General features: G+C 35.7%; 2 protein-coding genes across 2 annotated transcripts in view; one reads left to right on the top strand and one right to left on the bottom strand.

The window, feature by feature from the left end:
• Positions 1 to 500: 500 nt before the first annotated feature.
• On the bottom strand, positions 501 to 21,133 carry LOC110445781 (heat shock 70 kDa protein 4-like). Its single transcript, XM_021490563.1, has 18 exons — positions 20,812 to 21,133; positions 17,841 to 18,045; positions 17,451 to 17,573; positions 17,106 to 17,205; positions 13,317 to 13,450; positions 12,645 to 12,889; positions 11,644 to 11,720; positions 11,250 to 11,401; positions 10,710 to 10,813; positions 9,316 to 9,449; positions 8,372 to 8,628; positions 5,731 to 5,814; positions 5,397 to 5,525; positions 5,002 to 5,127; positions 4,289 to 4,396; positions 3,154 to 3,273; positions 2,662 to 2,823; positions 501 to 2,394 (listed from the first exon to the last, which is right to left on the bottom strand). Exons 1-18 carry the CDS (start codon positions 20,916 to 20,918, stop codon positions 2,209 to 2,211), a joined length of 2,553 nt encoding a protein of 850 aa, XP_021346238.1. The 5' UTR covers positions 20,919 to 21,133; the 3' UTR covers positions 501 to 2,208.
• A 177-nt stretch (positions 21,134 to 21,310) lies between these two features.
• The window catches only part of LOC110445780 (serine/threonine-protein kinase PLK4-like), a 24,212-nt gene continuing 18,949 nt past the window's right edge, over positions 21,311 to 26,573 (top strand). The window contains exon 1 of the mRNA XM_021490561.1: positions 21,311 to 21,500. Coding sequence (XP_021346236.1) covers positions 21,465 to 21,500 — 36 coding nt within the window. The 5' untranslated portion in view covers positions 21,311 to 21,464. The remainder of the gene's footprint in view (positions 21,501 to 26,573) is intronic.

Below are 26,573 nucleotides of genomic sequence, written 5' to 3'. Positions count from 1 at the left end.
TCCAACAGCTTGCTGTTTTAGGATGCGACACACCACCTTCCCATGATTTAATACATAAAAAGTTTGATGCCAATTCATGAAATAGTAAACGGAACAGGCTTCAGAAGCCACAGTATGCACGGACGGAGTCTGCCAATACTAGATACCCACAACTTCAGTCGAAGCGAGGCTTAGGGTAAACTATAAGTACATAAATTATTGGAGCTAAGGCGCTCTTGTGTGTGATACAGGTAAAATGAAGTACAAGGTTCAACAGTTTAAGGTTATGTTGTTCCTGTTCCAAAAAAAATACCCAGGGTGCTATTTGACCAAAACCTTTGAGAAAATATACTATAGTACTAATATTGGAATTCCTGCCGGAGTTAAATTTACTAATATTCAATGAACTGTATTCACAGCTCTAGTGTCTGAGGATACTGATAAGACTGACAAGGTCTGATACAAACTTTTCGACTTTACTCTTGGTCATAAGCTTCTTGTTGACAAACAACGAACACAAATTTTTAACATAAATTTTTTATAATTTTTTTTCTTCAGACATATTCATCATAACTGACCATATGAATGGTACAAATTCAAATAAATAGTGTGCAGATTGATTCAAAAGCTTAATTGCTGCTGGAGGAGACTAGTGTTAATCTTACCTAATACAGGTTGATCAGTGCGTTACCTAACAGGGTCAGGAAACCTGCTGTATTATCCATGAATTTTCTCATACTAAATAAAATCCCATTAAAAGATTTGAATTAATCTGGACTATTCATAAGCAGCAGAGTACAACAATCCACTGAAAAATAAGAAATGGGTGTTGTCTACAAAGTTGACAGAGACCATAAATGCAACACTAAGATCCTCACTATCTTCCATAGGTCTTCCGAAGATCAATATTTCTAAAAGGTCTCGATAAATATGTGATTTACACAAACTACAACTTTGACCAACAAGCTTGTTGACATCTTCAACACCTGAATGATAAGCAAAGGTAGGAATTGCATGAACTACCACCTAAAATGTATATGACAAGCATGCAGATGCTTCAACCACTTGAACATGAAACGAAGGCAGAATTCTTTATCTTCTTGAAATTGCTGACAGGGGAAATCAATTAGAAAGACCTGATTAGATAAGAGATTTCCAGTTACCATTTTCAGTACATGTTCTTGCTTTCAAAAATGTGGAATCTCCTGTGCAAGTGGACTAGAAATACAATTGTCATATTCAACCTTACAAATGTCCAACTCTATCCTTGTCTAAGTATCTCGTTTCTTCAAACATAATGGACCAAAGTGAGAAAGTGCAATAATTTTTATTTTCCCAAAATGCTTAGTACCTTGGGCACTTGTTAGTTTGAGTATGGTATGTTGATGTACTTGATGAAATCTAAAATCAAGAAATGAGCACTGTGAAAAAAAAAGAATGTACAGTGAACTATGATGTGACTAAGATTAGTTGATTGCAGGAATAATAAATAACGGCTTAACCTATTTGATCCATAGTGAGAACACACAGAGACAAAATTTAAGTTACAGGACACCGGTAACATTTCTATATTGTCTCAATGTGTCTGTGATCTCAGTTGGTGAACTGCTCAAACTAGGAATGATTTACAACTGATAATCAATCTGGTTTCATGACATTTATGTTAATGCTGTATATCATCAGAAAACATTTTAACACTCGCACATTATTTTGTGGACTTGTTCATGTGTTCATGTAACATCCACCAAGCTAATGTAAATTCATTTGTCCTGCCTCTTCATGAAGGTAAGATGACAAACTCATCATTCAGCGTTAGAAGATGAATATTGTGGCCGTGCTGTTGACCATAACTTAGCTACAATCACTGTACACTGTTGAGGCTTCAATAGAAAAGCTAATACTCTCACAACAAGTATCCTGTTAGCTGTAGAGGCTTGCTTTGATCAGTGGTGCCGTGTTAGATCCTCTCAGCAGTCCTCACACAGGTTAGATCGTTTCAGCTAGCCACACCATACAATGGTGTAGAATCCTGAAATATGTACAATGATCACATTGAAAAGTAAGCACTTTCTACGATATTTCCTTCACAGGAAAATCCAATGTTAATTAACCATGCAAAGCTGCAAGACCTGAAGTGGTCTTTCCATAACAAGTAGTCTTGGTGATCCCACTGTCGCTGCCATAACAGCAGTGCCCCTAACGATAACAATCAATCTAACAAAACAATTATCAATCAATATCCATGTCCACTTTTGGGGCCTCTGTTGACTCAGCTGTAGGTTGTTCATCTGACTTGGCATTCTCCATGGGTGTTTCCTTCTCGTTCTTCTTCTCCTTTTTGTCATCCTTGGGAGGTTCTTCCTTGGGTTTAGGCTTGGACTTGTTCATGATCGGACTGCAAGTGCTTTCTAAGAGCTGCAACAGAGACATCCAAACTAATCAATTAACTATTTATTCTGTCGAAGCCTATCTTCTGACCTTAATCAGATTTGATACATTACATTTTCTATTGTCGAATGGGAGGAAGAGTATCTACCTGTCATATCTGTGACATTAGTGATGTTTTTTCTGATGTTGTCAGGGGTTTCTATTGATCAGGTGGAGGGTATCTATCTTTCCTCTTTTTATATTTGTGAGCCTAGTGTTCTGTGTTCAGGGCGTTCGGAAGGTAGTCGTAATTACCTGTTTCTCCTGTCGTATCTGTGACACTAGTACAACAGGTTTTTCATATGTTTTCATGCTATTCTGTTGGTTGAGTTTGCTGTTGTACCAGTCTTCCTTCTCCTTTAGACACTTGGCCACTTTGTCTACATCTTTAGACTCAATGTGACTGTACTTCTCGTCCTGACAAACATAAATATGATGCAATGTATATGCATTAGTTATAAATTGTTCTGCAACTATGGTGCGGTTTGTCACCAACGCTTTTTTAAACAGGGCTATTACTCATAAATTCTGAATTACTGAACAACATTTCCAAGTCCTTCTTATAAGTACTTGCTTTCTCCCCAAGTTAAATTTCTTAGATGGAAAGATTTGAAGAAATATTTAAAAGCGGTATTCCACAATACTGTACCAGTCACTAAACACAATCATATCCACTGTTCTCCTTGTTTTTCTATAAGATAGGGCAAAACTATGTACCAGTATATGTGACTACAATGACATATTCACCTTTTGAGAGCAAAGATCTAGGAACTTCCGCACCAACATGATTGACTTTCCAAATTCCTCAAATGCTTGTGGTCTATCCTGGAATTCATTAAACCTTTCCTGGATGGGATTTCCCATTTTCTGGAAAAAAGCAAATAACAATTTCATGTAAAACTTTCAACATGATCTCAAAATTGATTTCTTATAATAAAAGATGCCTCCAAAAAACATTTGACTTAAAACTCTGGTCTGATTAACCACTCACAGTAACGATTAGCGGAGTGGCAGTACAACATGCCTGTCTTTTGTCAAGAAGCACCCTTTTACAGGTCATTATATAACAATAATGACTAACTAACTGTTAACAAAATTGTATGAAAATATTAAAATGAAACAAGAAACTACATTTGTACTATGTTGCTGAGTAAAGATTGATTTCTATGATGTGGTTAAAAGAGAAAAATAACTTCCAATTAGCTGCAGGTATAAAATAAATAAATACATATTCTTCAATACCTTCAAAATTACTTATTTAACAGAGTAGGGATCTTCTTCCTTTCCTAATATTTCAAATCATATAAAAGTTGTTTTTTCTAGATATCACTACCATTTACCCATAATCAAATTCATTTTAAATGACTACTGTAAAATCAAAATCAAAAACTCTGGGTGCTGCTTAGTTAAAAGCCAATGTTGCTCAAATTGCAAACTTTTTACTGTAGTTTATATACAGACCAAGTTTCATTAAAATTTTGTCAAAATTAAATAATCAAGTTACTGTGCTGAAACCACTGACCAACCCCAGAGTTCAGTGACTAGGGTTCAGAGATCCGTCTGGCATTTTTTCTCTACTGTTACACCTATTTAATCTTTGACCCTTGTGAGCATCACCTTGTGATTTACCAGTCATCACAGATTAAACAGTTAGACCCATAAGCCTCAAGATCTGTCAGTCAAATAATAAACAACAAACCTTTGATCCAAGGGTTTTGATTTTATTTAGGTCATATTTATAACACATAGTTAATGTTTACCCTATTGAGCCTCACCTTGAATTCAGTTGGTCATCAGAGATAATAAAATGTTGACCCTTATGAGCCTCAATTTGAGATCAGTTAGCCATTAGACATTCACTTTTGACCCTTATTAGCCTCACCTTGAGTTCTGCCAGTTTATCAATGTACACCTGCTTTGATTGGTCCTCTCCCTCATCATACAGCCAGTCTTCTGTAGCACTTAGACTCTTACTGAATGATGAGCGATCCTGTAAACGGCGATAAATTTTAGTTAAAAATAAGTATTTCAAATAACTTCATCAGTAAATAGGAACATAATTACTTCTTTAGCTCCAAAAGCAAATAATTGCTGTCAGACTTGCATAATTTCTGAGGAGGAATACATGGTATAGTGTCAATTTGAGTATTCATCAATCAATATATGTCTCTGGCATTCTAGAAAAAATTGTCACAACTCAGGTAATTTATTTGAGAAACTTCTCCAAAAAGAACTTGGTCCCAATTTAAGATTTTTAATGGTATATCATTTTGGGATATGCAACATAAGTCAAAACTGGCATAGATTATAAGCCTTTATCTAAAACCTTTTTTCTGACTTTGACCTTTACCCTCGATCTATGAAGTCAGTCTCATCAGACCTTTACAATGGTCAGTTATGGTACTAGATTGGTCTTCATCCATCACCTCATCCTAGAGAAACAGTGTATATAAGAACATTTCTTTATGACCTCTGACCTTGACCTAAAACTAATCAGATCCAGGCCTAAACATGGCGGAAGAAAATAATTCACTCAAAATTTGTATCCACAACCAGTTTCTAAAACAGGGTACAAAAACTACGATTCATGCTTACCTCCTCCTTAGCGAACTCTTCCAGCTGGGAATAAAGTTTTTCACGAAGTTCATACACATACTCCTCCACAGAATTCTTTGCATTGGATCGCTCCATTTCCAACTTATCCTGCATGATCATCTGGTTCTGTGTAAGATCAAACAGACAGAAAATGTATAACTCTATTACTAAACATATGTTCATTTGAATTTGTGATCAATATTGGTATGAAATTGAAACTTCTGAAACTAAATATATGTATCAGTTTAGGAATGTTTTCCTACATCATATAATATTAATTTGCATTTTTTTAAATACTTACTCTGGACTTTGTACTTCAAGCAATTAAAAACCTCACAAATACAAGACACTGAACATGTTCCCAACCCCTCCCAAAAGTCATAATGTACACAAACCTCTTTCTCCACCAGGAGGTGTACCTGCTCCCTGGCCATCTGGGGCACTCTGGACTCAACTGGTAGGTCTATAACTTTTACTGTCTTTTTCTTCTTTTTCTTCTCTTCCTTTTCATCATTTTTCTCTTCCTACAATTATTCCAGACAATCAATTATTTGTTTTTTTCATGAAACAGCACAACATTCATAATACAAACCTTTTATCAAATTTAAAATTTAAGTAAAATAAAATATGGACCTACTGTTACTTATAAATTATTTTAATTAATTAAGTGAGTAATTATAACAGAGTAGGCAGTAAGATACATGTGTCTGAAGAATTCAAAGCACTTACCGATTTCTTTTCTGTTGGCTGCTCATTTGGCTGCTCACTTGACTGCTCATTTGACTGTTGCTCTTGGTCTGTTTGCATTGGGGTCTGTAACAAATACACATAAAAATCTTACAACCGTAGTAAGCTTCTATATCAGCTATTGCTATTTCAGTAAGTAGTTATCATACTTTATGTGATTTTTTTTAAACAAAATACAAAGCCTCTGTGAGAACTTTTTCATACATTTTAAGACTAACCGAACCTTAGAAACAATATATATTTACTATTTCATTCCGTGAAATAAATTGTTTCCTTCAAATGAAACAGGTTTCATATTTCCCAATAATCCTTGCTCTATCAGGCTGTTACATAAGAAACCTTTCATCTCATGTTCGCCATACCCATCTCATCAAAACATGTACTTGTTTAGAGTCAACAACAGGCCCATGGGCCTTAATGGTCACCTGATATATTTATACAGAGAGTTGATTTTGTTTTTAACGTGTACAGAAATATTACTCAAAGTGACAAAAAAACAAGAAAACCACCTTATTCAATAACTAGCATACAGATTTAAGTCTAAAAGTATTTGAAACTAGCACCTCTGATTCTAAACAAGAATAATGAAGAAATTTTAGCACACTTACTCCTTTGGGCCCCACCCTACAGCCCTTGGGGGTAGGGCTGGCTCAAAATGTTCAAAGTATCAAACTGTAAACTAAAGGTTATAATTCCAATCAAGTTATTAATATGTAATATTCAAAGTATCATTTGCCATTATAAACCATAATAAATTTTGGTAAAGCACCTTAAGACCCTTCCATCTATGAAGAGTATTTGATTCTACCATATCTTGGTCTTGGGAAGAAGATTTTTGAAATTTCAGTCAATTCAACCCTTTTTGGCCCCGCCCATCAGCCCCGGGGGGTCAGTCAGGGCTGATATGTGCATACTATCAAACTGCTACCTAATACTGATAATGCTAACCTAAATTGAATTACTTCCAATGGAAATTAAACAAATGTTGGTCCAAAATGTGATTTCCCTATATAAACTATAGTAAAGTTTACCCCCTCCCCAGGGGAAAACATGAGACCCCAGGGCCAAGAAATTCACAATTTTGGTAAAGCACATTAAGACCCTTCCATCAATGAAGAGTATTTTATTCTACCATAACTGGGTCTTGAGAAGAAGATTTTTGAAATTTTAGTCAATTAATTCAGTGGGCGATCGCAATAGGTCACTTGAGACTTTGTCTCAGGTGACCTAAAAAGCCAATGCACTTGAAAATTATTCATTCTATGATGGCCATGAGCTTCAAGTCATTAATCATGGAGATGATTCTGCTTGTTAAGACAGAGTGCAATGATAACCACTACTTACCAGATATTCTAATGAAGAAGCATTTTACTTATAGAACTTACAATAACAATATGAAACCTTGTTTAAATAGATATTTCTGCATATTTTAATGCCATGAGGATAGAATTTTTTCTAATTTTCTAAATTCTAATACATTCTTTTGTTCTACAGTTAAGTCTCATTTTTTTAATATCTAGCCAATCTTTTGGGGTATATCTGCACCTTACAAGTGATTTATCTACCTTGTTTGGGGCCTGTGTGTACATTACAGGTGACTTACCAACCTCGTCTGTACCTTACAGGTGTCCTATCTACCGCGTCTGTACCTTAGAGGTGTCTTACCTACCACGTCTGTACCTTACAGGCGTTTTACCTACCTCGTCTGTACCTTACAGGTGTCTTACCTACCTCTTTTGTACCTTACAGGTGTCTTACCTACCGCATCTGTACCTTACAGGTGTCTTACCTACCACGTCTGTACCTTACAGGTGTCTTACCTACCTCATCTGTACCTTACAGGTATCTTACCTACTACGTCTGTACCTTACAGGTGTCCTATCTACCTCATCTGTACCTTACAGGTGTCTTATCTACTACATCTGTACCTTACAGGTGTCTAACCTACCACATCTGTACCTTACAAGTGTCTTACCTACTACGTCTGTACCTTCCAGGTGTCTTACCTACCTTGTCTGTACCTTATATGTGTCTTACTTACCTCGTCTGTACCTTACAGGTGTCTTACCTACTACGTCTGTACCTTACAGGTGTCTTACCTACTACATCTGTACCTTACAGGTGTCTTACCTACCTCGTCTGTATCTTACAGGTGTTTTATCTACCTTGTGTAAAGTACGTCTGTACGTTACAGTTGTTTTACCTACCTTGTGTAAGGTATGTCTGTACCTTACAGGTGTTTTACCTACCTTTTGTAAGGTATGTCTGTACGTTACAGGTGTTTTACCTACCCTGTGTACGGTATGTCTGTACCTTACAGGTGTTTCACATACCTTGTGTAAGGTATGTCTGTACGTTACAGGTGTTTTACCTACCCTGTGTACGGTATGTCTGTACCTTACAGGTGTTTTACCTCCCTTGTGTAAGGTATGTCTGTACCTTACAGGTGCTTTACCTACCTTGTGTAAGGTATGTCTGTACGTTACAGGTGTTTTACCTACCTTGTGTAAGGTATGTCAGTACCTTACAGGTGTTTTACCTACCTTGTGTAAGGTATGTCTGTATATTACAAGTGTTTTACCCGCCTTGTGTAAGGTATGTCTGTCCGTTACATGTGTCTTACCTCATCTGGGGTCTGTCCATCTGTGGTGTTCTGTGATTGCGCATCTCCTTGTCCATTATCATCAGACTTCTTTTCCGTTGAGTCAGTGTCCATAGCCTCTAGTCCATTCTGGTCAGCCTGAGTTTCATCCTCCAATTTCTCAGTCATTGAGGCTGAAGATACTGTGAAAATACCATGGTTGTTGACCCTGACCTTAACTTTGACCTTTGAACTTGACCCATCCTTCTGAGGTGTGACCTTGGTAACATTGAAATGTCCTGGAACAGACAAAGTGATAAAATGAGTGCATTCTCCTAGCAACACACCAGAAAATGTGACATCTCCTGATGCATGTCCTATCTGATGTATCAGTAACAAAGATCTCGTCTTAACATTGATCACATAACTGGCACCTAGCACAGTACTTAAACCAGTCACATTATAATGATGGCAGGTTAACCAGTTGATGCAAAAGTAATGTAGGAACCCCCTACATAATTGGGAATCTGTTTTTTGTGCTCTATACTTAAAGACACAAAAGTAACCACAATAAATCTGCTGTACCCCTTGCGAAATTTGGGATCACCCAAGTGAGGTAGGCAATGGGTTCTGCCCCTAAGCCAGGACTTACCAAAAGTATTTAAAAGTGGTAGTTGTTATTACCTGCTTATCTTTCAGAGTTGATTGGAATGTAATTGATAACATGACTAGAAAGAGATTTGTACGTAAATTATCTTATGGGCATCATTCCTTGTCTATACATGATCAGGGATAAACCTGGACGGGGCTATTGACCCCTTAATATTGAAATTGACCCCTCCATGTTCAAAATGTCCTTTAATTTTACATAGAATGGCCCCTCTTAATTTTGATATTTACTAAAAACTGTTGAAAATGACCCATTGCTCTCAATTTCCAGGATTTTCCCTGCATGATGATAATAGCAGTAACTACACAATACCTACCTATATGTGGGTTAGGGATTGGTACATCTTTAGCATTAGAATAATAGGATTCTAGCTGGAATGGTTCCTTGCGATAAAATGTCATCATCTTGGCAAATGGAATCTGGTGAAACTTCGGGAAGACTTCCAGTGTGCTAAAATGATAAGTCAAATCAATCACATTTATTCAAATATCTAGGAGTGCATATCTTGAAAACTGCACCACCAAATTATCCAGAAACAGTCACAGGGCTTTTAGGAATCCTGGATGGATACTTAACTATTAAGTAAGAAATGTTAGGCAGTATTATCAGTATGTGAAAGAGAATAAACATCAAGAACCTGTTTAGGATCTTCTTCTTAATTATAAGACATCATGGAACATTTAAATGTTTATTTTTGACAATCTGGTGATCCTTATATGTTGTGTAATTTGATTGATTCCCCTAATGTTTAGATGTGTTTAGGTTAAATTTGCCCCCCTCCCCATCTCACCCCTTCCAAATAATTTGTGTGTAGAATAAATTTGTCCCCACCCCCCAATATTAAGGTGTAAAGTAAACTTGAAGGGGCTGGTCGGGGAAAAAATGTCATATTTGCTAAAATGGCATACACATGTTTAAAATACCTTCTTATGAAACATACCGATTCAAATTTTGCTGAAATTCACTCCCTAAGAGTAAAAATTATAAATATGTTTAAGAAATCCTAAAATGTCACTTGACAGTCTAAAACTCTCAAATGACCCAGATCAGTGATGTAATTTTACTGCATGCGCGTCATCAACAAGGCCAAATGTAAACATCGCGGCGAAAGAAAAAGGTGCATGCAAAAGTCATGACAGGCACGAGGTATCAATACCGTTATATATAACAACATATAGGTAGGAATACTACACTTGCATCATACATGACCTTTGAAAACAATTATTTACGTATAGTATTGCTGTCTTGGCCGCTAGGTGAGTCTGACATGGCACATGACGGCGTGCTATTGTTGTTATCTTCACTGCCTCACTTTCAAAACAACCATATGACATATATAAATAGATCTGCGCTAAATTTACGCGGGGCTTCCCCAAGATTTCAGTGGTCAAAACTGGACATTGCAAGCAGAACTTGACCATCATATTGCCGTGGTATAACTTTTGGAAGGCCAGAGAACGCATTTAGACCCATTTATTTTGTAATTTTTTCCCGACCTGCCCCTTTAATACCTTCTAATGTTTTGGTGTGTGTAGAATTAATTTTATATTCTAATAGTTCAGTGTAAAGTTGATTACCTTGACACCCTTCTCCCTCAAACTGGTTTGGTTTGTGTAGCATAATTTTTTTACCCCCCTCCCCTCCTCATCATTTGGGTGTAAACAGATAATTCCGTAATATGTTGGTGTGTAGGGTATGTGCATTACTTACTTATCATCATCCATGTTACCCTCCCAACTCAGTGTTATAGGAAAGGGCTGTGCCTCGATAATGGAGAAATCTCGCACACGAAACGTTGGTGACAGAATTGCACACTGAAATAATGAATAGGTTTCAATTAATTGGTAAAAATCACTTCCCTCATGTGAATATTTCTGTTCTCTTCATAGAAAGTCTTCGTGACAGAACTCTTCTTTCTGATGATGCTTTGATGGCATATCGATAAAATAGGCTCATACATGGCAAAATGGCTTAACAGTAAGAGAAAACTTGTATGAAGTGACGCGAGGTAGTTACTTCAATACAGAAGTCGTAGGAATCGAGAAACCAAGAGGTATATAGGCTTTCTGTATTGCAATGTGTACAATTTGGTCAATTCAATGACCCCTAGAGTAATTACACATCTTATCTGGAATTTTTCTGAAGAAACTACTTTAGTTTTCATTTTACATTGACTTCCTTTGCAACCATAAATATTAATTATATCTGACTAAATGAAAGATTACATCTCAATATGAACGCTAGACTTACCTGAAGAGCACATCCTCTAGCTACAGCTTCATCAGCATTGAGTGTTGTACTTGGGTCCTTCGCAAACACTTGATGCACCATGTTCTTAACAGCTGGTATTCTGGAACTGCCTCCAACTACCTCCACAGAGTAGATATCATTGGACGATAGTTCTGAAAAATTAAATCAAATAAACTTTGTATTCACAGTCTAATGAATCATGCAATGCCATCAAGTTTATAACGTTCAAATAAAAAAGGTTAGACATGAAAAGGAATCACAAGAGGCTGTTGATGTGGTCTCCAGTCATCACTATATGGTCGTAACTTTTCACTTAAAAAACTTACTATATTTTTTAATAGGTGAATCAGAGTAGAGCTTAACATCTTACAGTCAAACCACTGTTCATACTTACTTGTATTTTGTAATAGAGCTTTAAATAATGTCTCTGTCTTCACCATCAAATGTTTTGTCAGTTCTTCAAATTTTTCCCTGAAATCAATACAATTAACACGGTAAAGTAGTAGTTCACATACCAATGAATGGTCACAATCTCAAGTTTGTCTTGCCAATGAGAAAAAGCTGGGAGTTTGACAATGATATGAGGATACTGGAAATGGTAATTAATGTGTATTCCTATCTGTTTGACTGGAAATTTCATAGACACCTAATCAAAACTTTGAAATTGTACAGTCATTTGAAACTTATGAGATGACAATAAATTTTAAAACCTCTATTCTACCTTTAATTGTGATACTAGTCCTTTGATCCTGACATACCACTTAGTTGTGACGCCTATATTGATCGATAAAACATTTATTATGAGGTACCCATTATTTTGATATGAACATCAATAGAAGTTATGGTAAAAATCCAGTCAGTTTAAACAAAAGTCTTTATATTGTTAAACCTGAATTATATAAAATCATAGCCTCTGAATAGATGCAAGTTCAAACGATCAGTCATCATGAAAACAATCCACGGCGAACAGTGAAGTATGTAAGGTACCAGAAGGTAGGCTATTGCCCATACAAAACAAGGATAACTCTGTTGAAGCATATTGATGAATGTTGTCTTATTCTTTTATCCACTTGCTTTAATATTTGATAATGAAGTTACTTTGCAATACATCACAAAGTAGAGGCCTGAATTGCCTTCACAAATGTTGGAAGATTATGGATAACCAACATAGCCAAGACTAGACAAGCCTGCTCCGTTAACTTTCTGTTGATTCTTACTGAGTAAACCGGTTAAAAATGTGTTATTACCTATTATTATCAATTTAACAAAGAAACTTGGACATGCAATTTTAATATCAATCCTATTTTTACACTGTATCTTTTGAACTTATAATGTAATCTGTGACCAGACATCCTGTTTAGACTTCAATATTTAAGTTATGTCCTTTTGCTTTACCTGTCCATCCTGCCACTGACGTCTTTGTCGTCCATGAAGCACTCTATATTGATGGGAATAGGTGTTGAGTTGGCACTCATCAACTTCTTCATCTTCTCACATTCCTGGGTCAGTCGGACAAGTGCCTTTGGACGTGTCATTGCATCAACCTTGTATCTTGTTTTGAAGTCATCCACAAAGTATTGCACTAGTTCATTGTCAAAGTCTCGACCTCCCAGTTTACGGTCACATTCCACGCCCAAGATCTGTGATAAGGAAAAGAACACTGGAATAAACTGTTTCAGTACAATAATGAAGCAATGACTTTTCTTGTCTTCTTTTATCCTCTGAATATCTACCTTCATCATGCTCTGTTTAGCTACTTTTTTTCAAACCTGTATGACAACCTCTGTTTGCCTACATCTATACTGCCCTTCTTTGACAAACTTTATCCTGACTGTGTGTGCCAATATTTATCCTGCCCTGTGTTCCGTACTCTACCCTTATCCCTTTGCTTAATATATCCTGCACTTGTAAGCCTTTTTAACACTAAATCTGTTGCCTAGGAAATGCCTACCTCAATCCTTTCCTGTTTGTCTACCTGTAACCTTACAAGTTTGTCTACCTGTAACCTACCTTAAGCAATGTCCTGTTTTAATACCCGTTATGATATCTGACGTCCAGTCAACCTACCTTCAACTTGCCCTTGTTAAAGGCCACAGCTGCCACCTGTGTAGAACAGTAGCCCATGTCTACAAACACAACAGTACGGGCCTTTTCTGTCTCGGCTGGTAAGTCCTGTTTGTATATACCATATGCCAGCGATGCTGCAAGACACAAATTGTTCATTTATAGAATGACATAAGATAGTCAATGTAAAAGTCTTCTTAAACTGCTCAAGCTCATATACACAAATAAATTAAAATCATGAAAGTAAAATTCTACTAGCCCAATGCCAAGGGCTAATACATTTTGTGTTGGGACTAGTGAAAAAAATTCTGAATATGAAAATAAAGGTGGACTAGTAAGATTTTTTCTCCCACACCTGACAGATTTATCTCCCGTTTTGCCGGTGCTAGATTTATGTCTCCGCCCTAGGGTTGAGACGGGTGGATTCCCCTATTAATAACAATGGCATAACGTCACTTCAACAATACATTGACGTCACGTCAACAATCCATCAACAAATTGCCAGTATGCGTTTTGGGTCCATGTTATCCTTTATTTCACATTAAAATACTGTTAGGTATGGGAGAAAAATAATCAATCGCTACTGGTTGTGTAAGATAGAGAAATCTCAACCCGAGGACTAAAATTTTTTGTCCAGAACTCAAGCCTCGTTCTGGACAAAAAATCTTAGTCCTCGGGTTGAGATTTCTCTATCTTACACAACCAGTAGCGATAGATTCTATTAATAAACCCCCATGTGGGCTAGTACTCTAAATAGGAAAGTGTATACCCTTGTAGAACTAGATGATTTTGTTAACATCAATAATTAACCCACTTAAATAGATATTCAAAAGCCTAAAATTTTGTCAAATTATAACTCTTTAAAAAGCTATAAAACACTTGTAACTGTTATGTATTATCTAATGAGAAAAGATTCATAATACAAACATTTGTGTGATGCAATTCCAGCAACACATTAAAGAATAAATTTTGAATGACAAGTTTTTCTTTAGAAAGTTATTATTTGATGTAGGTGTAGGGAAAGGAATTGACAGATTTGACACAGGTTACAATCAGAACTGTCAATGATATCCTCATTTATCTGGCACTCTACTGAATTTTAACATCCAAAAAGGGATGTAACAGCAGGAAGAGTGCTCTCCCTTTGAATTTGACAAAGAGAACATCATCGATTATTGAATCCACATCAGAATGAACATGTTTAAATTCATGTTGAGAATCACAGTTCTGAAGAAATACAACGTTTTTCTAAAAATATTTCAGAACAGAGGTGTATGATTCCACTACCACAACAGCAGTGGGTAATATATTTTATGTCAGGACTAGTAGAAAGTTTCAATATTTACTATATGAAAATAAAAGTCAGCTAGTTGAAGTTTTACATTTGCCTGTGGTCTAGCACATTTTATCCCAAATACACTCTTGCAGAGCTTTATGATTTTGTAAAAATCAATAATTCATTTTTTAAGATATTCAAAGGCCTCAAGTATTCATAATCATTCCAAATCTATACACCTGTAGCTGTTATGTATTATCTAAATTAGAAAAAGTCATAATACAGACAATTCTTAGATTTACAAGTGCAGTAACATCTTAACTATAACTTTCAAATGACAACATTTCCTGAAAAGTGTCTTTATTTAATGTAGGTGCTGGTGTAAGGAAGTAATTGACAGATTTGACACATATTACAATCAGCCCTGTCAATTATATCCTCATTTATCTGTCACTCTACTGAATGTTAACATCCAAAAAGGGATGTAACAGCACTCTTGCAGAGCTTTATGATTTTGTAAAAAATAATAATTCACTTTTTAAGATATTCAAAGGCCTCAAGTATTTATAATCATTCCAAATCTACAAAACACCTGTAGCTGTAATGTATTATCTAAATTAGAAAAAGTCATAATACAGACAATTCTTAGATTTACAAGTGCAGTAACATCTTAACTATAACTTTCAAATGACAACATTTCCTGAAAAATTGTCTTTATTTAATGTAGGTGCTGGTGTAGGGGAAGGAATTGACAGATTTGACACAGGTTACAATCAGAACTGTCAATGATATCCTCATTTATCTGGCACTCTACTGAATGTTAACATCCAAAAAGGGATGTAACAGCAGGAAGAGTGCTCTCCTTTTGAATTTGACAAAGAGAACATCATCGATTATTAAATCCACATCAGAATGAACATGTTTGAATTCATGTTGAGAATCACAGTTCTGATATGTATAAGAAGAAATACAACATTTTTCTAAAAATATTTCAGAACAGAGGTGTATGATTCCACTACCACAACAGCAGTGGGTAATATATTTTATGTCAGGACTAGTAGAAAGTTTCAATATTTAAGTTTTACATTTGCCTGTGGTCTAGCACTTTAAATAGGACACTTTATGACTTTGTAAAAATCAATAATTCACTTTTTAAGATATTCAAAGGCCTCAAGTATTTATAATCATTCCAAATCTATAAAACACCTGTAGCTGTAATGTATTATCTAAATTAGAAAAAGTCATAATACAGACAATTCTTAGATTTACAAGTGCAGTAACATCTTAACTATAACTTTCAAATGACAACATTTCCTGAAAAGTGTCTTTATTTAATGTAGGTGCTGGTGTAAGGAAGGAATTGACAGATTTGACACATATTACAATCAGAACTGTCAATGATATCCTCATTTATCTGGCACTCTACTGAATGTTAACATCCAAAAAGGGATGTAACAGCAGGAAGAGTGCTCTCCCTTTGAATTTGACAAAGAGAACATCATCGATTATTAAATCCACATCAGAATGAACATGCTTAAATTCATGTTGAGAATCACAGTTCTGATATGTATAAGAAGAAAATACAACATTTTCCTAAAAATATTTCAGAACAGAGGTGTATGATTCCACTACCACAACAGCAGTGGGTAATATATTTTATGTCAGGACTAGAAGAAAGTTTCAATATTTACTATATGAAAATAAAAGTCAGCTAGTTGAAGTTTTACATTTGCCTGTGGTCTAGCACATTTTATCCCAAATACACTCTTGCAGAGCTTTATGATTTTGTAAAAATCAATAATTCACTTTTTAAGATATTCAAAGGCCTCAAGTATTTATAATCATTCCAAATCTACAAAACACCTGTAGCTGTAATGTATTATCTAAATTAGAAAAAGTCATAATACAGACAATTCTTAGATTTACAAGTGCAGTAACATCTTAACTATAACTTTCAAATGACAACATTTCCCGAAAAGTGTCTTTATTTAATGTAGGTGCTGGTGTAGGGAAGGAATTGACAGATTTGACACAGGTTACAATCAGAACTGTCAATGATATCCTCATTTATCTGGCACTCTACTGAATGTTAACATCCAAAAAGGGATGTAACAGCAGGAAGAGTGCTCTCCCTTTGAACTTCGTTAAAAAGAACATCATCGATTATTGAATCCACATCAGAATGAACATGTTTAAATTCATGTTGAGAATCACAGTTCTGATATGTATAAGAATCACAACATTTTTCTAGAAATAGTTCAGAACAGAGGTGTATGATTCCACCACCCCAACACCAAAGGATAGAAGATTTTATGTCAGGTCTAGTAAAGCGTTTCAATATTTACTATATATAAATAAATGTCAGCTAGAAGATTTTTTTTATATCTGCCTGTGTGCTAGCACTTTAAAAAGGAAATCATACACTCTTGCAGACAAACAGATCAAACATTGCACCCATTAATCATGACTGTGATGTTATATTAGAAACCAAAGGATCCATTTAACCCCCAACTCACCTGCAGTTGTATCACTCATGACTTTGAGACAATTCAGACCAGCCACCTGACATGCATCCAACATTGCACGACGCTCTATATCTGTGAAAAATGCTGGAACCTAAATAAAAAGGAGTTTTTAATAATTAAGACATCATTGTACAAAAATTATACTAGCTATACTTGCATCCTTATCTTACAAAAGAGTGAATGTCTTCTTAAAAATACAACTTTTTCAAATAAAAGTAGTTAAACACAACAGATCTGCAACTGTGTAACGTCACACAGAGCTTCAGTTTACAACATATTCACTACTGATTGTGTTTTCATCCTCATTTGACTTCAAGTATATGACTTTGAACATACCGATACAACAACATCAACCACTTTTGTCTTAAGGCCGGTCTCGGAGGTCTCCTTCAGCTTGGTCAGTAACATGGCTGTCATCTGTAATGGTGTGAAGGACTGCTTCTCCCCCATGTAATTCACCTATAGAATATTAACAGAACCATTAACCAACTTCTAGATCATAAGAGGTTTCTGGTCAGACATTTTTTTAACAGATAATATTATGCTGACTGTGATCTTTTACTGCTTAAGCACGATTTCTTGCATGCACCTTCCACCCGATATCTGAATAACTCAAAACTTAATGACAAGTATTTAGTCTAGTTGTTTTACCAAATATATGGCCCAAACATCAAACTAATCGCAACAGAATTTTTTGTTTTCCATTTTCTCCAGAATGTTTCTCACCTGTATCAAAATCTCTCCCTCAGGTCCCTCCACAACTTCATAAGGTTTAAAATAACCTTTCAGCTCCTCTTGTACCAAGGGGTCATTAAACTTTCGTCCTATCAGGCGTTTGAAAGAGGATACTGTGTTTTTAAGGTTAGTTGTATTTTGATTTCTTGCAGAAACTCCCATGCAGCGATTCTTTTCGTTCATGGACACATAGGCTCTGAAAAATTTAAAAGGAACATAATAAACAGCTGTGTTGGTGTGATGGGGGGGGGAATCAACTCTCAGAATTGTTTTCAACTGATAAATGAGGTAAAATCAGAACTGCACAACTGAATGAACAGAAAATTACGAGCATAATGCAGAAAGTGTGCACAATTTGTCAACATATTAGCATATTAACTTCTTCCTGCTTTGTTCTAAAACTGGTCTTTAGAAGGCATTGAAATATCAATGTTCAGTGGCTAAGATTAATAATCTTTGATTCAAATCCAATTGTGATACTGGTTTTTAATAAAAATGTATAGTACATGAATGTTTTCTTGATCATCAGGGTTCGAAACTAATACTAGTACTTTTTCTTACTTGTAAGTTTTTGTTGATTAGTATTTCCTGGTTTAAGTACACTGGTCACATTTCCATCAATAGTTAACAAAGCAATCCCAATTTCAGGAAAATACATTGGTAACATGATTACAGAAATACTGCTTTATTGTTTGTAGTACATAACAGGAAAAAAAGAAATGCAAAAGACAGACCAGGATAAAAACCCAGGACCTCAAAACTGAAGGACGTTCTAACAGTGGTGTTCCAATTATCCAGTTCGACGAGTATCAGTTAGTTGGACCAGCTAAACGAGTACAGATTATATAAACGATTTTCGTCGGAAAATTTATGTGTAGATATTATTGATTCATTCTAGTTCTTTTCTGTTGAATAATTCATTTCAAACTCATAAAAACATGTTACATACAGAAAAAAATGATAGCGAAAGTGATAAATTTCACTCGTTTCAACGCCCGGACATTTCCATCATACGACTTCCTGTATAAGGGGAGGTAACTGGTACAATCGTACAGAATGGCGGCAGATTTAAAAAATGAGTTGCCGGCTATCATCCATGATATCCCGGTAAAAAGGCACATAGTGTTGTGTTCATTAGAAACATTGGTGCAGAGGGGCCAGTGACAAAAAGTACCTTCAAAATGAAGTCGGCAGTCTGCAAAATTTGCAGAAAGGAATATGAATTCAATGGTACTGGCTTAGTAACCCCTAACATTATCGTAGTGAACATGGGAGTCGATGACCTTATGAGAGCTACATTCAGTAAAAGAATTTGCAGTTTCGTTATTTTAAAAGGGATTGAAATGAAACTATAACAAAAGTTTTGCATTTTTATATTTGATCATTATAATACATAATTATATATATATACACTTATCATAATTTCTGTTTACACATTTTAAATTTATTTCATTGTAACCGATTATTATTTGATCATCGGTTGGTTATGATGAACTGATGATTGATCATGAAATTTCTACCTGATTCCCACCCGTACGTCCTAACCAATTTAGATATCTGGTCGAGGTAATGACTAAGCTCAGTTCAACAACATTTCTCCTTGTTTCAACAAAGACTTGAACTACTTCAATGGAGAACAATCAATATTGATACGAAAACATTGACCTCCCCGACACTTCGGTCCCTAACCACCCTATTGATCATTTTGGGGATCATTATTTACAACCACCACCACACCCGACACCAGCAGGTAAAAGCTAGTAGGGAGTTACAGGAGGTCTGCTTTTCATTGATGGAGGAATCGAAGCTGTAGTACACAGTGAGAACCGCATGGGGAGATAAAGCAGGAAACTCTACTGACATACAAATGGGATTAGGTGGGCTCGAACCTTTACACTGATGGCCATGCATCAATGAACTAGATATGGCATAATAGTCAAAATAGACAACGCAATTTACTTATTTGAAGAAGTCTGGAGAGCCACCAGGACACCCATTATCAGAAGTATGTTTTGTGAATTTGTGTGTGTATTGATACTAGGGCTGGAACGGTTCACTAAGTACCCGGGTTTGGTACATATTGAATGGTTTTCCCGGTCAGTAATGTCGCTCCTAACTGTATGACAAACCACGAAAACTCTCATGATCAATACACTTGCAATGTATACTGACATTCTGCTGAACAATGTAGCTTATCATTCAACGGCAGCTATCGTATATGTTCCGACCGGAAGTGTTGCGCAGAAATATGTGTGCATAGCGTTGACAACACATGATTGTAAAGAGAAACTACGAAAATTCCCCAGGCGGGAGGCTAGCGATATGTAGCCAATTCAGAACGATTTTGCGAATCTGCAATGTTTTTCAGCATTATTTACAAGGAATAGGTATCAAGTTATTTTTGTTAATGCATTTTATTTTAGTGAATTGAGTTATTTTTATCAAAATGAAGGGCTATTGGTGGCTGTATTTCATGGCACAAAAAACATGGTTTAACCCGGTTTGGGTTCAGTTAAGAACACAGTTAACCGACTTGCATTATTTCTAAATGTTGCAGCCCCAACTAATACATAATTTGTAATACTCACAAAATATGTGATAATAATTCACAAAACTGTGAATATTAGGATTTAGCAGAAATCGTGATGGACGCAGCTAGGCTTTGTGCCTCTATATCCATGACACATCTGTAATTACTATTCGGCCTATATAACACTATTTTAATATGTTTAAAGAAAGACCACATTTTGAGTAATTGGTCCAAAGGAGTTCATGTGTATTACATTCAAATTGCTTCTGTAAAGTGTGACTTTTTTGACAACTTTGATATTTCGTAACGGTCCCTCTTGAGGCATGAAAACCTGCATGGCGGTTTAACAATACTTGGTGACTTTGTTTTACAATTGTGAATTTTTGTGAGTAAGATATGAATTGAAATATTTCATGACATGCTTATACTTACGGGGTACATCGGTCACTATACTCATTAGCGATGGTCTCGATGCCTCCTGCCCGCGCCACACCAACAAAACAGGTGAGACATCCCAAATCGAAGCCGACAACAGACATTCTTTTTGTGTCAATCGACTACACCGATATTATTTCTCTGTTAGCTAAAGCCTTCAATGTAAGAACTGTCGGAAATCACTGTTTGGTGTTAATTATGAATACATATATTCGTAATATTTCTGACAAATTCTTTCCTAGTCCTTCTTCGTGTTGATATATATTCTGTCGGCGAATCTTCTGGAACACACGTGAACCAAACGCCTTCCGATGAGTCTTCCCAGAAATACTAGAACAGCAGAAATTTTGAGAATATATTAAAAAATTGTAACATCAATCAATAATTATTCAAACTGCTTTTCGTGTAAAGTATTTTTAAAAGGGTGTTTATTCAAGAAAGATATCGTTGTTTTATTGCAATTATTTATTTTATTCAGTGCTGGACTAAAACCGATTCAAGTTGAGGCGCGTCTTTGAGATTTTCAAAACATGGCGAGATTCACCCGGAAAACATGGAACTGAAACGGAATTTATTGACAATTTTATGTGAAATGACTGACATTGTTGTGGTATATATGGAGGGATCTATATATTTGTTAAAGTAATACTATGGCGGATCTATTCAGTATGGGAGAATCAATCGACGTAAGTAAAAATATTGAAAATATTGCGTGTTTTATCAAGCATGTCTGTTCTTGATTCACCTGGTGGTTATGTTTGGTGTACGACAACGTCAACGTTTCAATTTCGAGACTATGCCCACGATTTTGAAAATAAATGAAGTGAGGACTATTAAACGCATATGTCGAGGCTATGGTAGTGCTTTGGTGGTTTACTCTCCCCAAACATACGCTCCAACTACCCCCACCCCCCACTCGTCCTCCCTATACTACTGTACACGTCTACAGTACAGTACTGTATAGCTAACCAGGTTTGGATCTCTCGACTTCCCGAGATGGATTCCACAAAACGAGATGCACCCTACTTACAAAGATCTCTATGAACGGGGATTAACTTACACGAAAGTACATAAAACTGTCAGTAAAAATAATGATATAGCCCACAAGTACAATAATTTGCATCATAGAGCAAACAAGAACAGTTAAAATGCCATGTACCATTGAACACAAATTATTTTTTGTGTTTCGGAATTGGTCCTGGTCGATCATCGGCGACCAGATAGCCCAATTGGTAGAGCGCGTCTGTCTAGAGTTCGGAGGGTCCAAGGTTCGAACCCTGGTCTGACACCGTTTGGGGTCGGGAGAGTTTTGAGCTGCTATCAACAAGAAAAAGCGGTACGGAAATTTTCTAAACATGAAATAAAAGATTTCGGTCCGGATCTGTACAGATTGTTGATTAGTCACTACCCTGACATACAAAAATGGTGTCTGCTCAGGTGGGAAGTTTTGAACGATTGTAAACCGAGGACTCTTATGATGGAATTTAGCAGATGTTGGTGATAAAAGGGCGGATGTAATTTGGATTAATAAATAATCCATTAAAATATATGTGAGGTATGTGTTTTGTCATAGACGATTTTTGTTGTCAGCACCTCAAAACTCTACGACACCAAATGGTGTCGGAGAATTCCACGTTTTCATATATATAGTAGTGCGCTCTGGCCCCACACCTGTCAAAATGTCTTAAGTCTGGTGTCAGGGCCAGAGGAAACTCAGGCTATTTCTCTTGTTACAAAATTGGCGAGTTTGTCAACCCTTGTGTCAAACACTGGGTAAATGCTTAGTAAGGGGATATCTGAACCTGAGTTTAAATTGGGGGCCTGGACTTAAAAAAAGGAGGGAGGGTTGTAGCAGAACTGGACTGGGTCAATTGTTGGCAACCAGTTAGCTCAATTGGTAGAGCGCTAGCGTCTGCTTAGAGTTTTGAGGATCCCACATTCTCTTTTTATACGCACGTCAAATTTTGACGGGAGTATTATGGTATGGGGTCATCCGGCGTAAACTTTTGTTTGTCTGGCAATCTCCTCCTACATTTTTCGACCGATCTCTTTATAACTTGGTATACATTATAATCATGATATAAAGTTGTGTCTCCCTTAAAAGAATTTTGATTCAAAATTCTTTCCAAAAGTTTTTGCCCTTTGTTCATTTCAGTATTTGATTTTTTGTCTGGAGATCTCCTACATTTTTTGACGGATTTCTTGGATCTCTTGAAACTTGGTATACAGTATATAAACATGATATGAAGTTGTGTCTCCCCTAAAAGAATTTTGATTCAACAATTTTTGCAAAAGTTATTGCCCTTTGCTCATTTCAGTAAATTGTTCCGCCCAGCGGTACTCTTGTTATATTTGTAGAAACATTCTGGTATTGAATGCTAGTCGTTTGGGTAACAGGTCGTTTCAGTAACAAGTCTTTTCGGGAGTTCCAAAGACATTTCCAGGCATAACACAAGATGTTTCGGGACTAACGCAAGTCGTTTCAAGGCATATAAAATGTTCACTTATAAATTAAATTTTGCTCCTGTTTCATATAAAGTCCTGTAAGTACATAAGTATGGTTTTAGACGTCGATGACCGGTGTCACGACCTACCCATGCTTGGGATTATAAGTGGTGAAACTAATCTCATTATCTATACAGACAGGAACTTATGAAATTTAACATTCAATTTCTTTCATTATAAATCAGTTCCTTGTCTGATATTGTAATAATATGTTTTCTCTATTCTCCATTATTGACAGAGACTGAGTTAACATTGATTTTGACAATTTTTGCTATATTGAAGTTAAATTTCATGAAAGAAGTAAAAACATGCGTCTGTGTGAATAACATCAATCTAATTAAAATTATATCTTCACATCGCTCCCGTTTACTGATATGTCGCGTTGAAGATCTAACAACATGCCATAGAGGGTCACGTCAGAGGTCAACATGAATGTATTATCGTATTTATAACAAGCCAATCAAAACGCGGCATAACTCTTTCTTTCAACCAATCAGAAAGCAGGACCTGTAGCATTTAATGCAGACACCTCGTAGCCCAAAATCCACTTTTTCGTCTGGTCCAGTGATAGTTTGAATATTGCGAAGCCTGTCATTGGTAAATTTTAGTTTCAGGTTGTTTAACTTTTAACGACAACATCACCAGAAGAGGAAGTCTCTCTTATTTCAAAGCAAAATCCACAAATTGTACAAATGTTGTCTTGTAGATAGACAAGGCGTGGTGTCATGGGCGCCGCCATTTTCGATGCTCATTTGACACCTCTCGGTCTTTTATCATAGCAAGTGTGTTCCAAAATCATTACATCATCACTTACAGAAATGCGTAAGCTCTCATCTGATTGGTTAATGCAAAGGTCGCCTGAACGTGACCCTCTACGGGATGTTGTTAGATCTTCAACGCGACATATCAGTAAACGGGAGCGATGTGAAGATATAATTTTAATTAGATTGGAATAATATATATACTTCATGTTTTATTAAAATCATGCAATGCTAAATGTAGTGACAGGAGAAGGCTATGATAATTATATAAGTTGTAATAACTTTTGCCCAATCCATTGTTCAAATTTATTTGACCATAAGGCCTCAGGTGTGCTTTTGGAAAATACATGTACTTGTAACAGAAATCATAACCAATTTTCCTGTATAACCATCGAAGAAACAAAGTTTCCAGAAATTGAGTTATTAGATTAAAGAATTTTGTTTCACAGACTGGCTCATTTATCCATAACCTTTTTTATGTGCACGAGAAGAATGCGGCCACAATTGCAGTTATTGTTCTTGCCTTGCTTACAGTATTAAGGGGGCATCAGTTTTGGCCCTATAGCAAAACAATGTGGGGCCTTTTTGTTTGCAAAAGTGGGGCAAGTTGCATGTATACATTGTATACATATATTACTAAAACAAAAAACAATTAATCTAAAAGGAAACGTTAATTAAGCTTCAATTAAAGTTATAATACTACAGACTTATTTATCTAATTCTGTGATAATACTGATAAATTTACTGTACATACCAATTCCCACTGCTCCATCTTAAGACTAAGTAATGACATTTGAATTTGTGTTTGAAGCTTTATAATGTACAGCCTATGTCCAAAGTTGAAGTACATGCAATCTATTAATGTTTTTGTGCAGAAAATCAGAAAAATGCAGTTGTTTGTGAAGAAAATCCAAAAATATATCATTGTTTATTCATCTGACATTTATTTTTCAATGTTTTATAAAATAATATAAAAAAATAAAACCCTAATTTTGCTGGATCAAGTAACATACGACCAAATTTCCTAAGAATCGTAAAAGTAGCACATAAGTTAAAGACACTTTTGGTCATTAATTATGTTTGTATATTTATGAACTCTTTTGGTCATTAATTATGTTTGTATAGTTATGAACTATCAGTATGATCTTATGGGACTCTTCTTCGCTGCTCTGATCTTAGAAACTACATGGTCAAATATAGTTATATTTAAGATTTCCGTGTGTGTTTCAATGCATGTCACATGACGTATCTGGGTGTGTTTGATTACAGTAGACTTGTCTATTTCCACTTGTGTCGCTCAGCGTGTCAAAAGTCAGTAATTAATTCAAAGCCATTCTTATGGGCAGTATTTTGAAATGCATATTATTGTGGGAATCCTGCAATGGCGCACCCAAAAATAATCACTGGACATATATATACAGTAATACAGTACATGTTGTGGAAACTGTTCCACCTGATCCATAATGGTTTCCTGACAGATTTGGTCAACAATTTTTTTATCTGCAGGGACTGTTCTCTAGCAGCTAGGCTAATTTTTATTTTATTTTCAACCAATTCAACTATGTAGCTACAATTCTATAAAATCCACATGCAGCAACATGGGATTTTTAAGGAGAATTTATTTTGAGAAAGGACTTAACAAATATTTCACAATACGAATGTATTACAATGGTAATAATATAGTCGAACTTGTTGGTACCCTTTATTTTATATAATGCAAATGTTATTGATCGCGACTTGATGCATGACCTCAATGTCACAGCTATTGGCCTGTCATTTGCATTGGCAGAAAGCTTTGGAGGAAATAAAATATGTTGTCAGAGACAATATCATATTCCGATCATCAGTGAAACATGCAATGTACTCCAGTGACTATAACATTTTTGTCAGTTTTCTCATCACTAGATTTAATCATTTTTTGTTTCTGTTTGATTTGAAATGAAAAATATTTGCGAAAGTTTTTTATTCATTTATGGACAATTTAAGAAACACAGACTTTTTAGGCTTTAAAAAGTGTATACAAGTATCAACCATCATTTTATTATTTATTATTTATATAAAACAATTAATTATCTGTACATGATTATAATATAGTACTAGTCCTAGAGCTACGTTAAGAGATTGGAAACTGGCCATGGGCCTTCTGCAGTTTTCCAACAGTGTACATGCACCATGCCAGAAATTTAGAAATCTTGAAGCTCTGTGACCAGTACATTCTGGTCAGATCATCAATTTTTCATGAAGAAAAAGCCCAATTCCTGCATGATATCATGAATGTCAAAATAAACATGTTCAGTACATTATGATTTCACCAGTCATGATAATTGTGATCATTGTCAACAATATGATATTAGATAGACATACTGTATACATGTAACAATTTGCTGTATGCATGTAACAATTTACTGTATGCATGTAACAATTTACTGTATGCATGTAACAATTTACTGTACATGTAACAATTTACTGTATGCATGTAACAATTTACTGTAT

Source organism: Mizuhopecten yessoensis, unplaced genomic scaffold (genome assembly GCF_002113885.1).
Source record: "Mizuhopecten yessoensis strain PY_sf001 unplaced genomic scaffold, ASM211388v2 scaffold2369, whole genome shotgun sequence".
NCBI classification, from domain to species: domain Eukaryota; kingdom Metazoa; phylum Mollusca; class Bivalvia; order Pectinida; family Pectinidae; genus Mizuhopecten; species Mizuhopecten yessoensis.
Note: the sequence above shows the minus strand (reverse complement) of the source record. Positions and strands in the feature narration are given on the sequence as shown.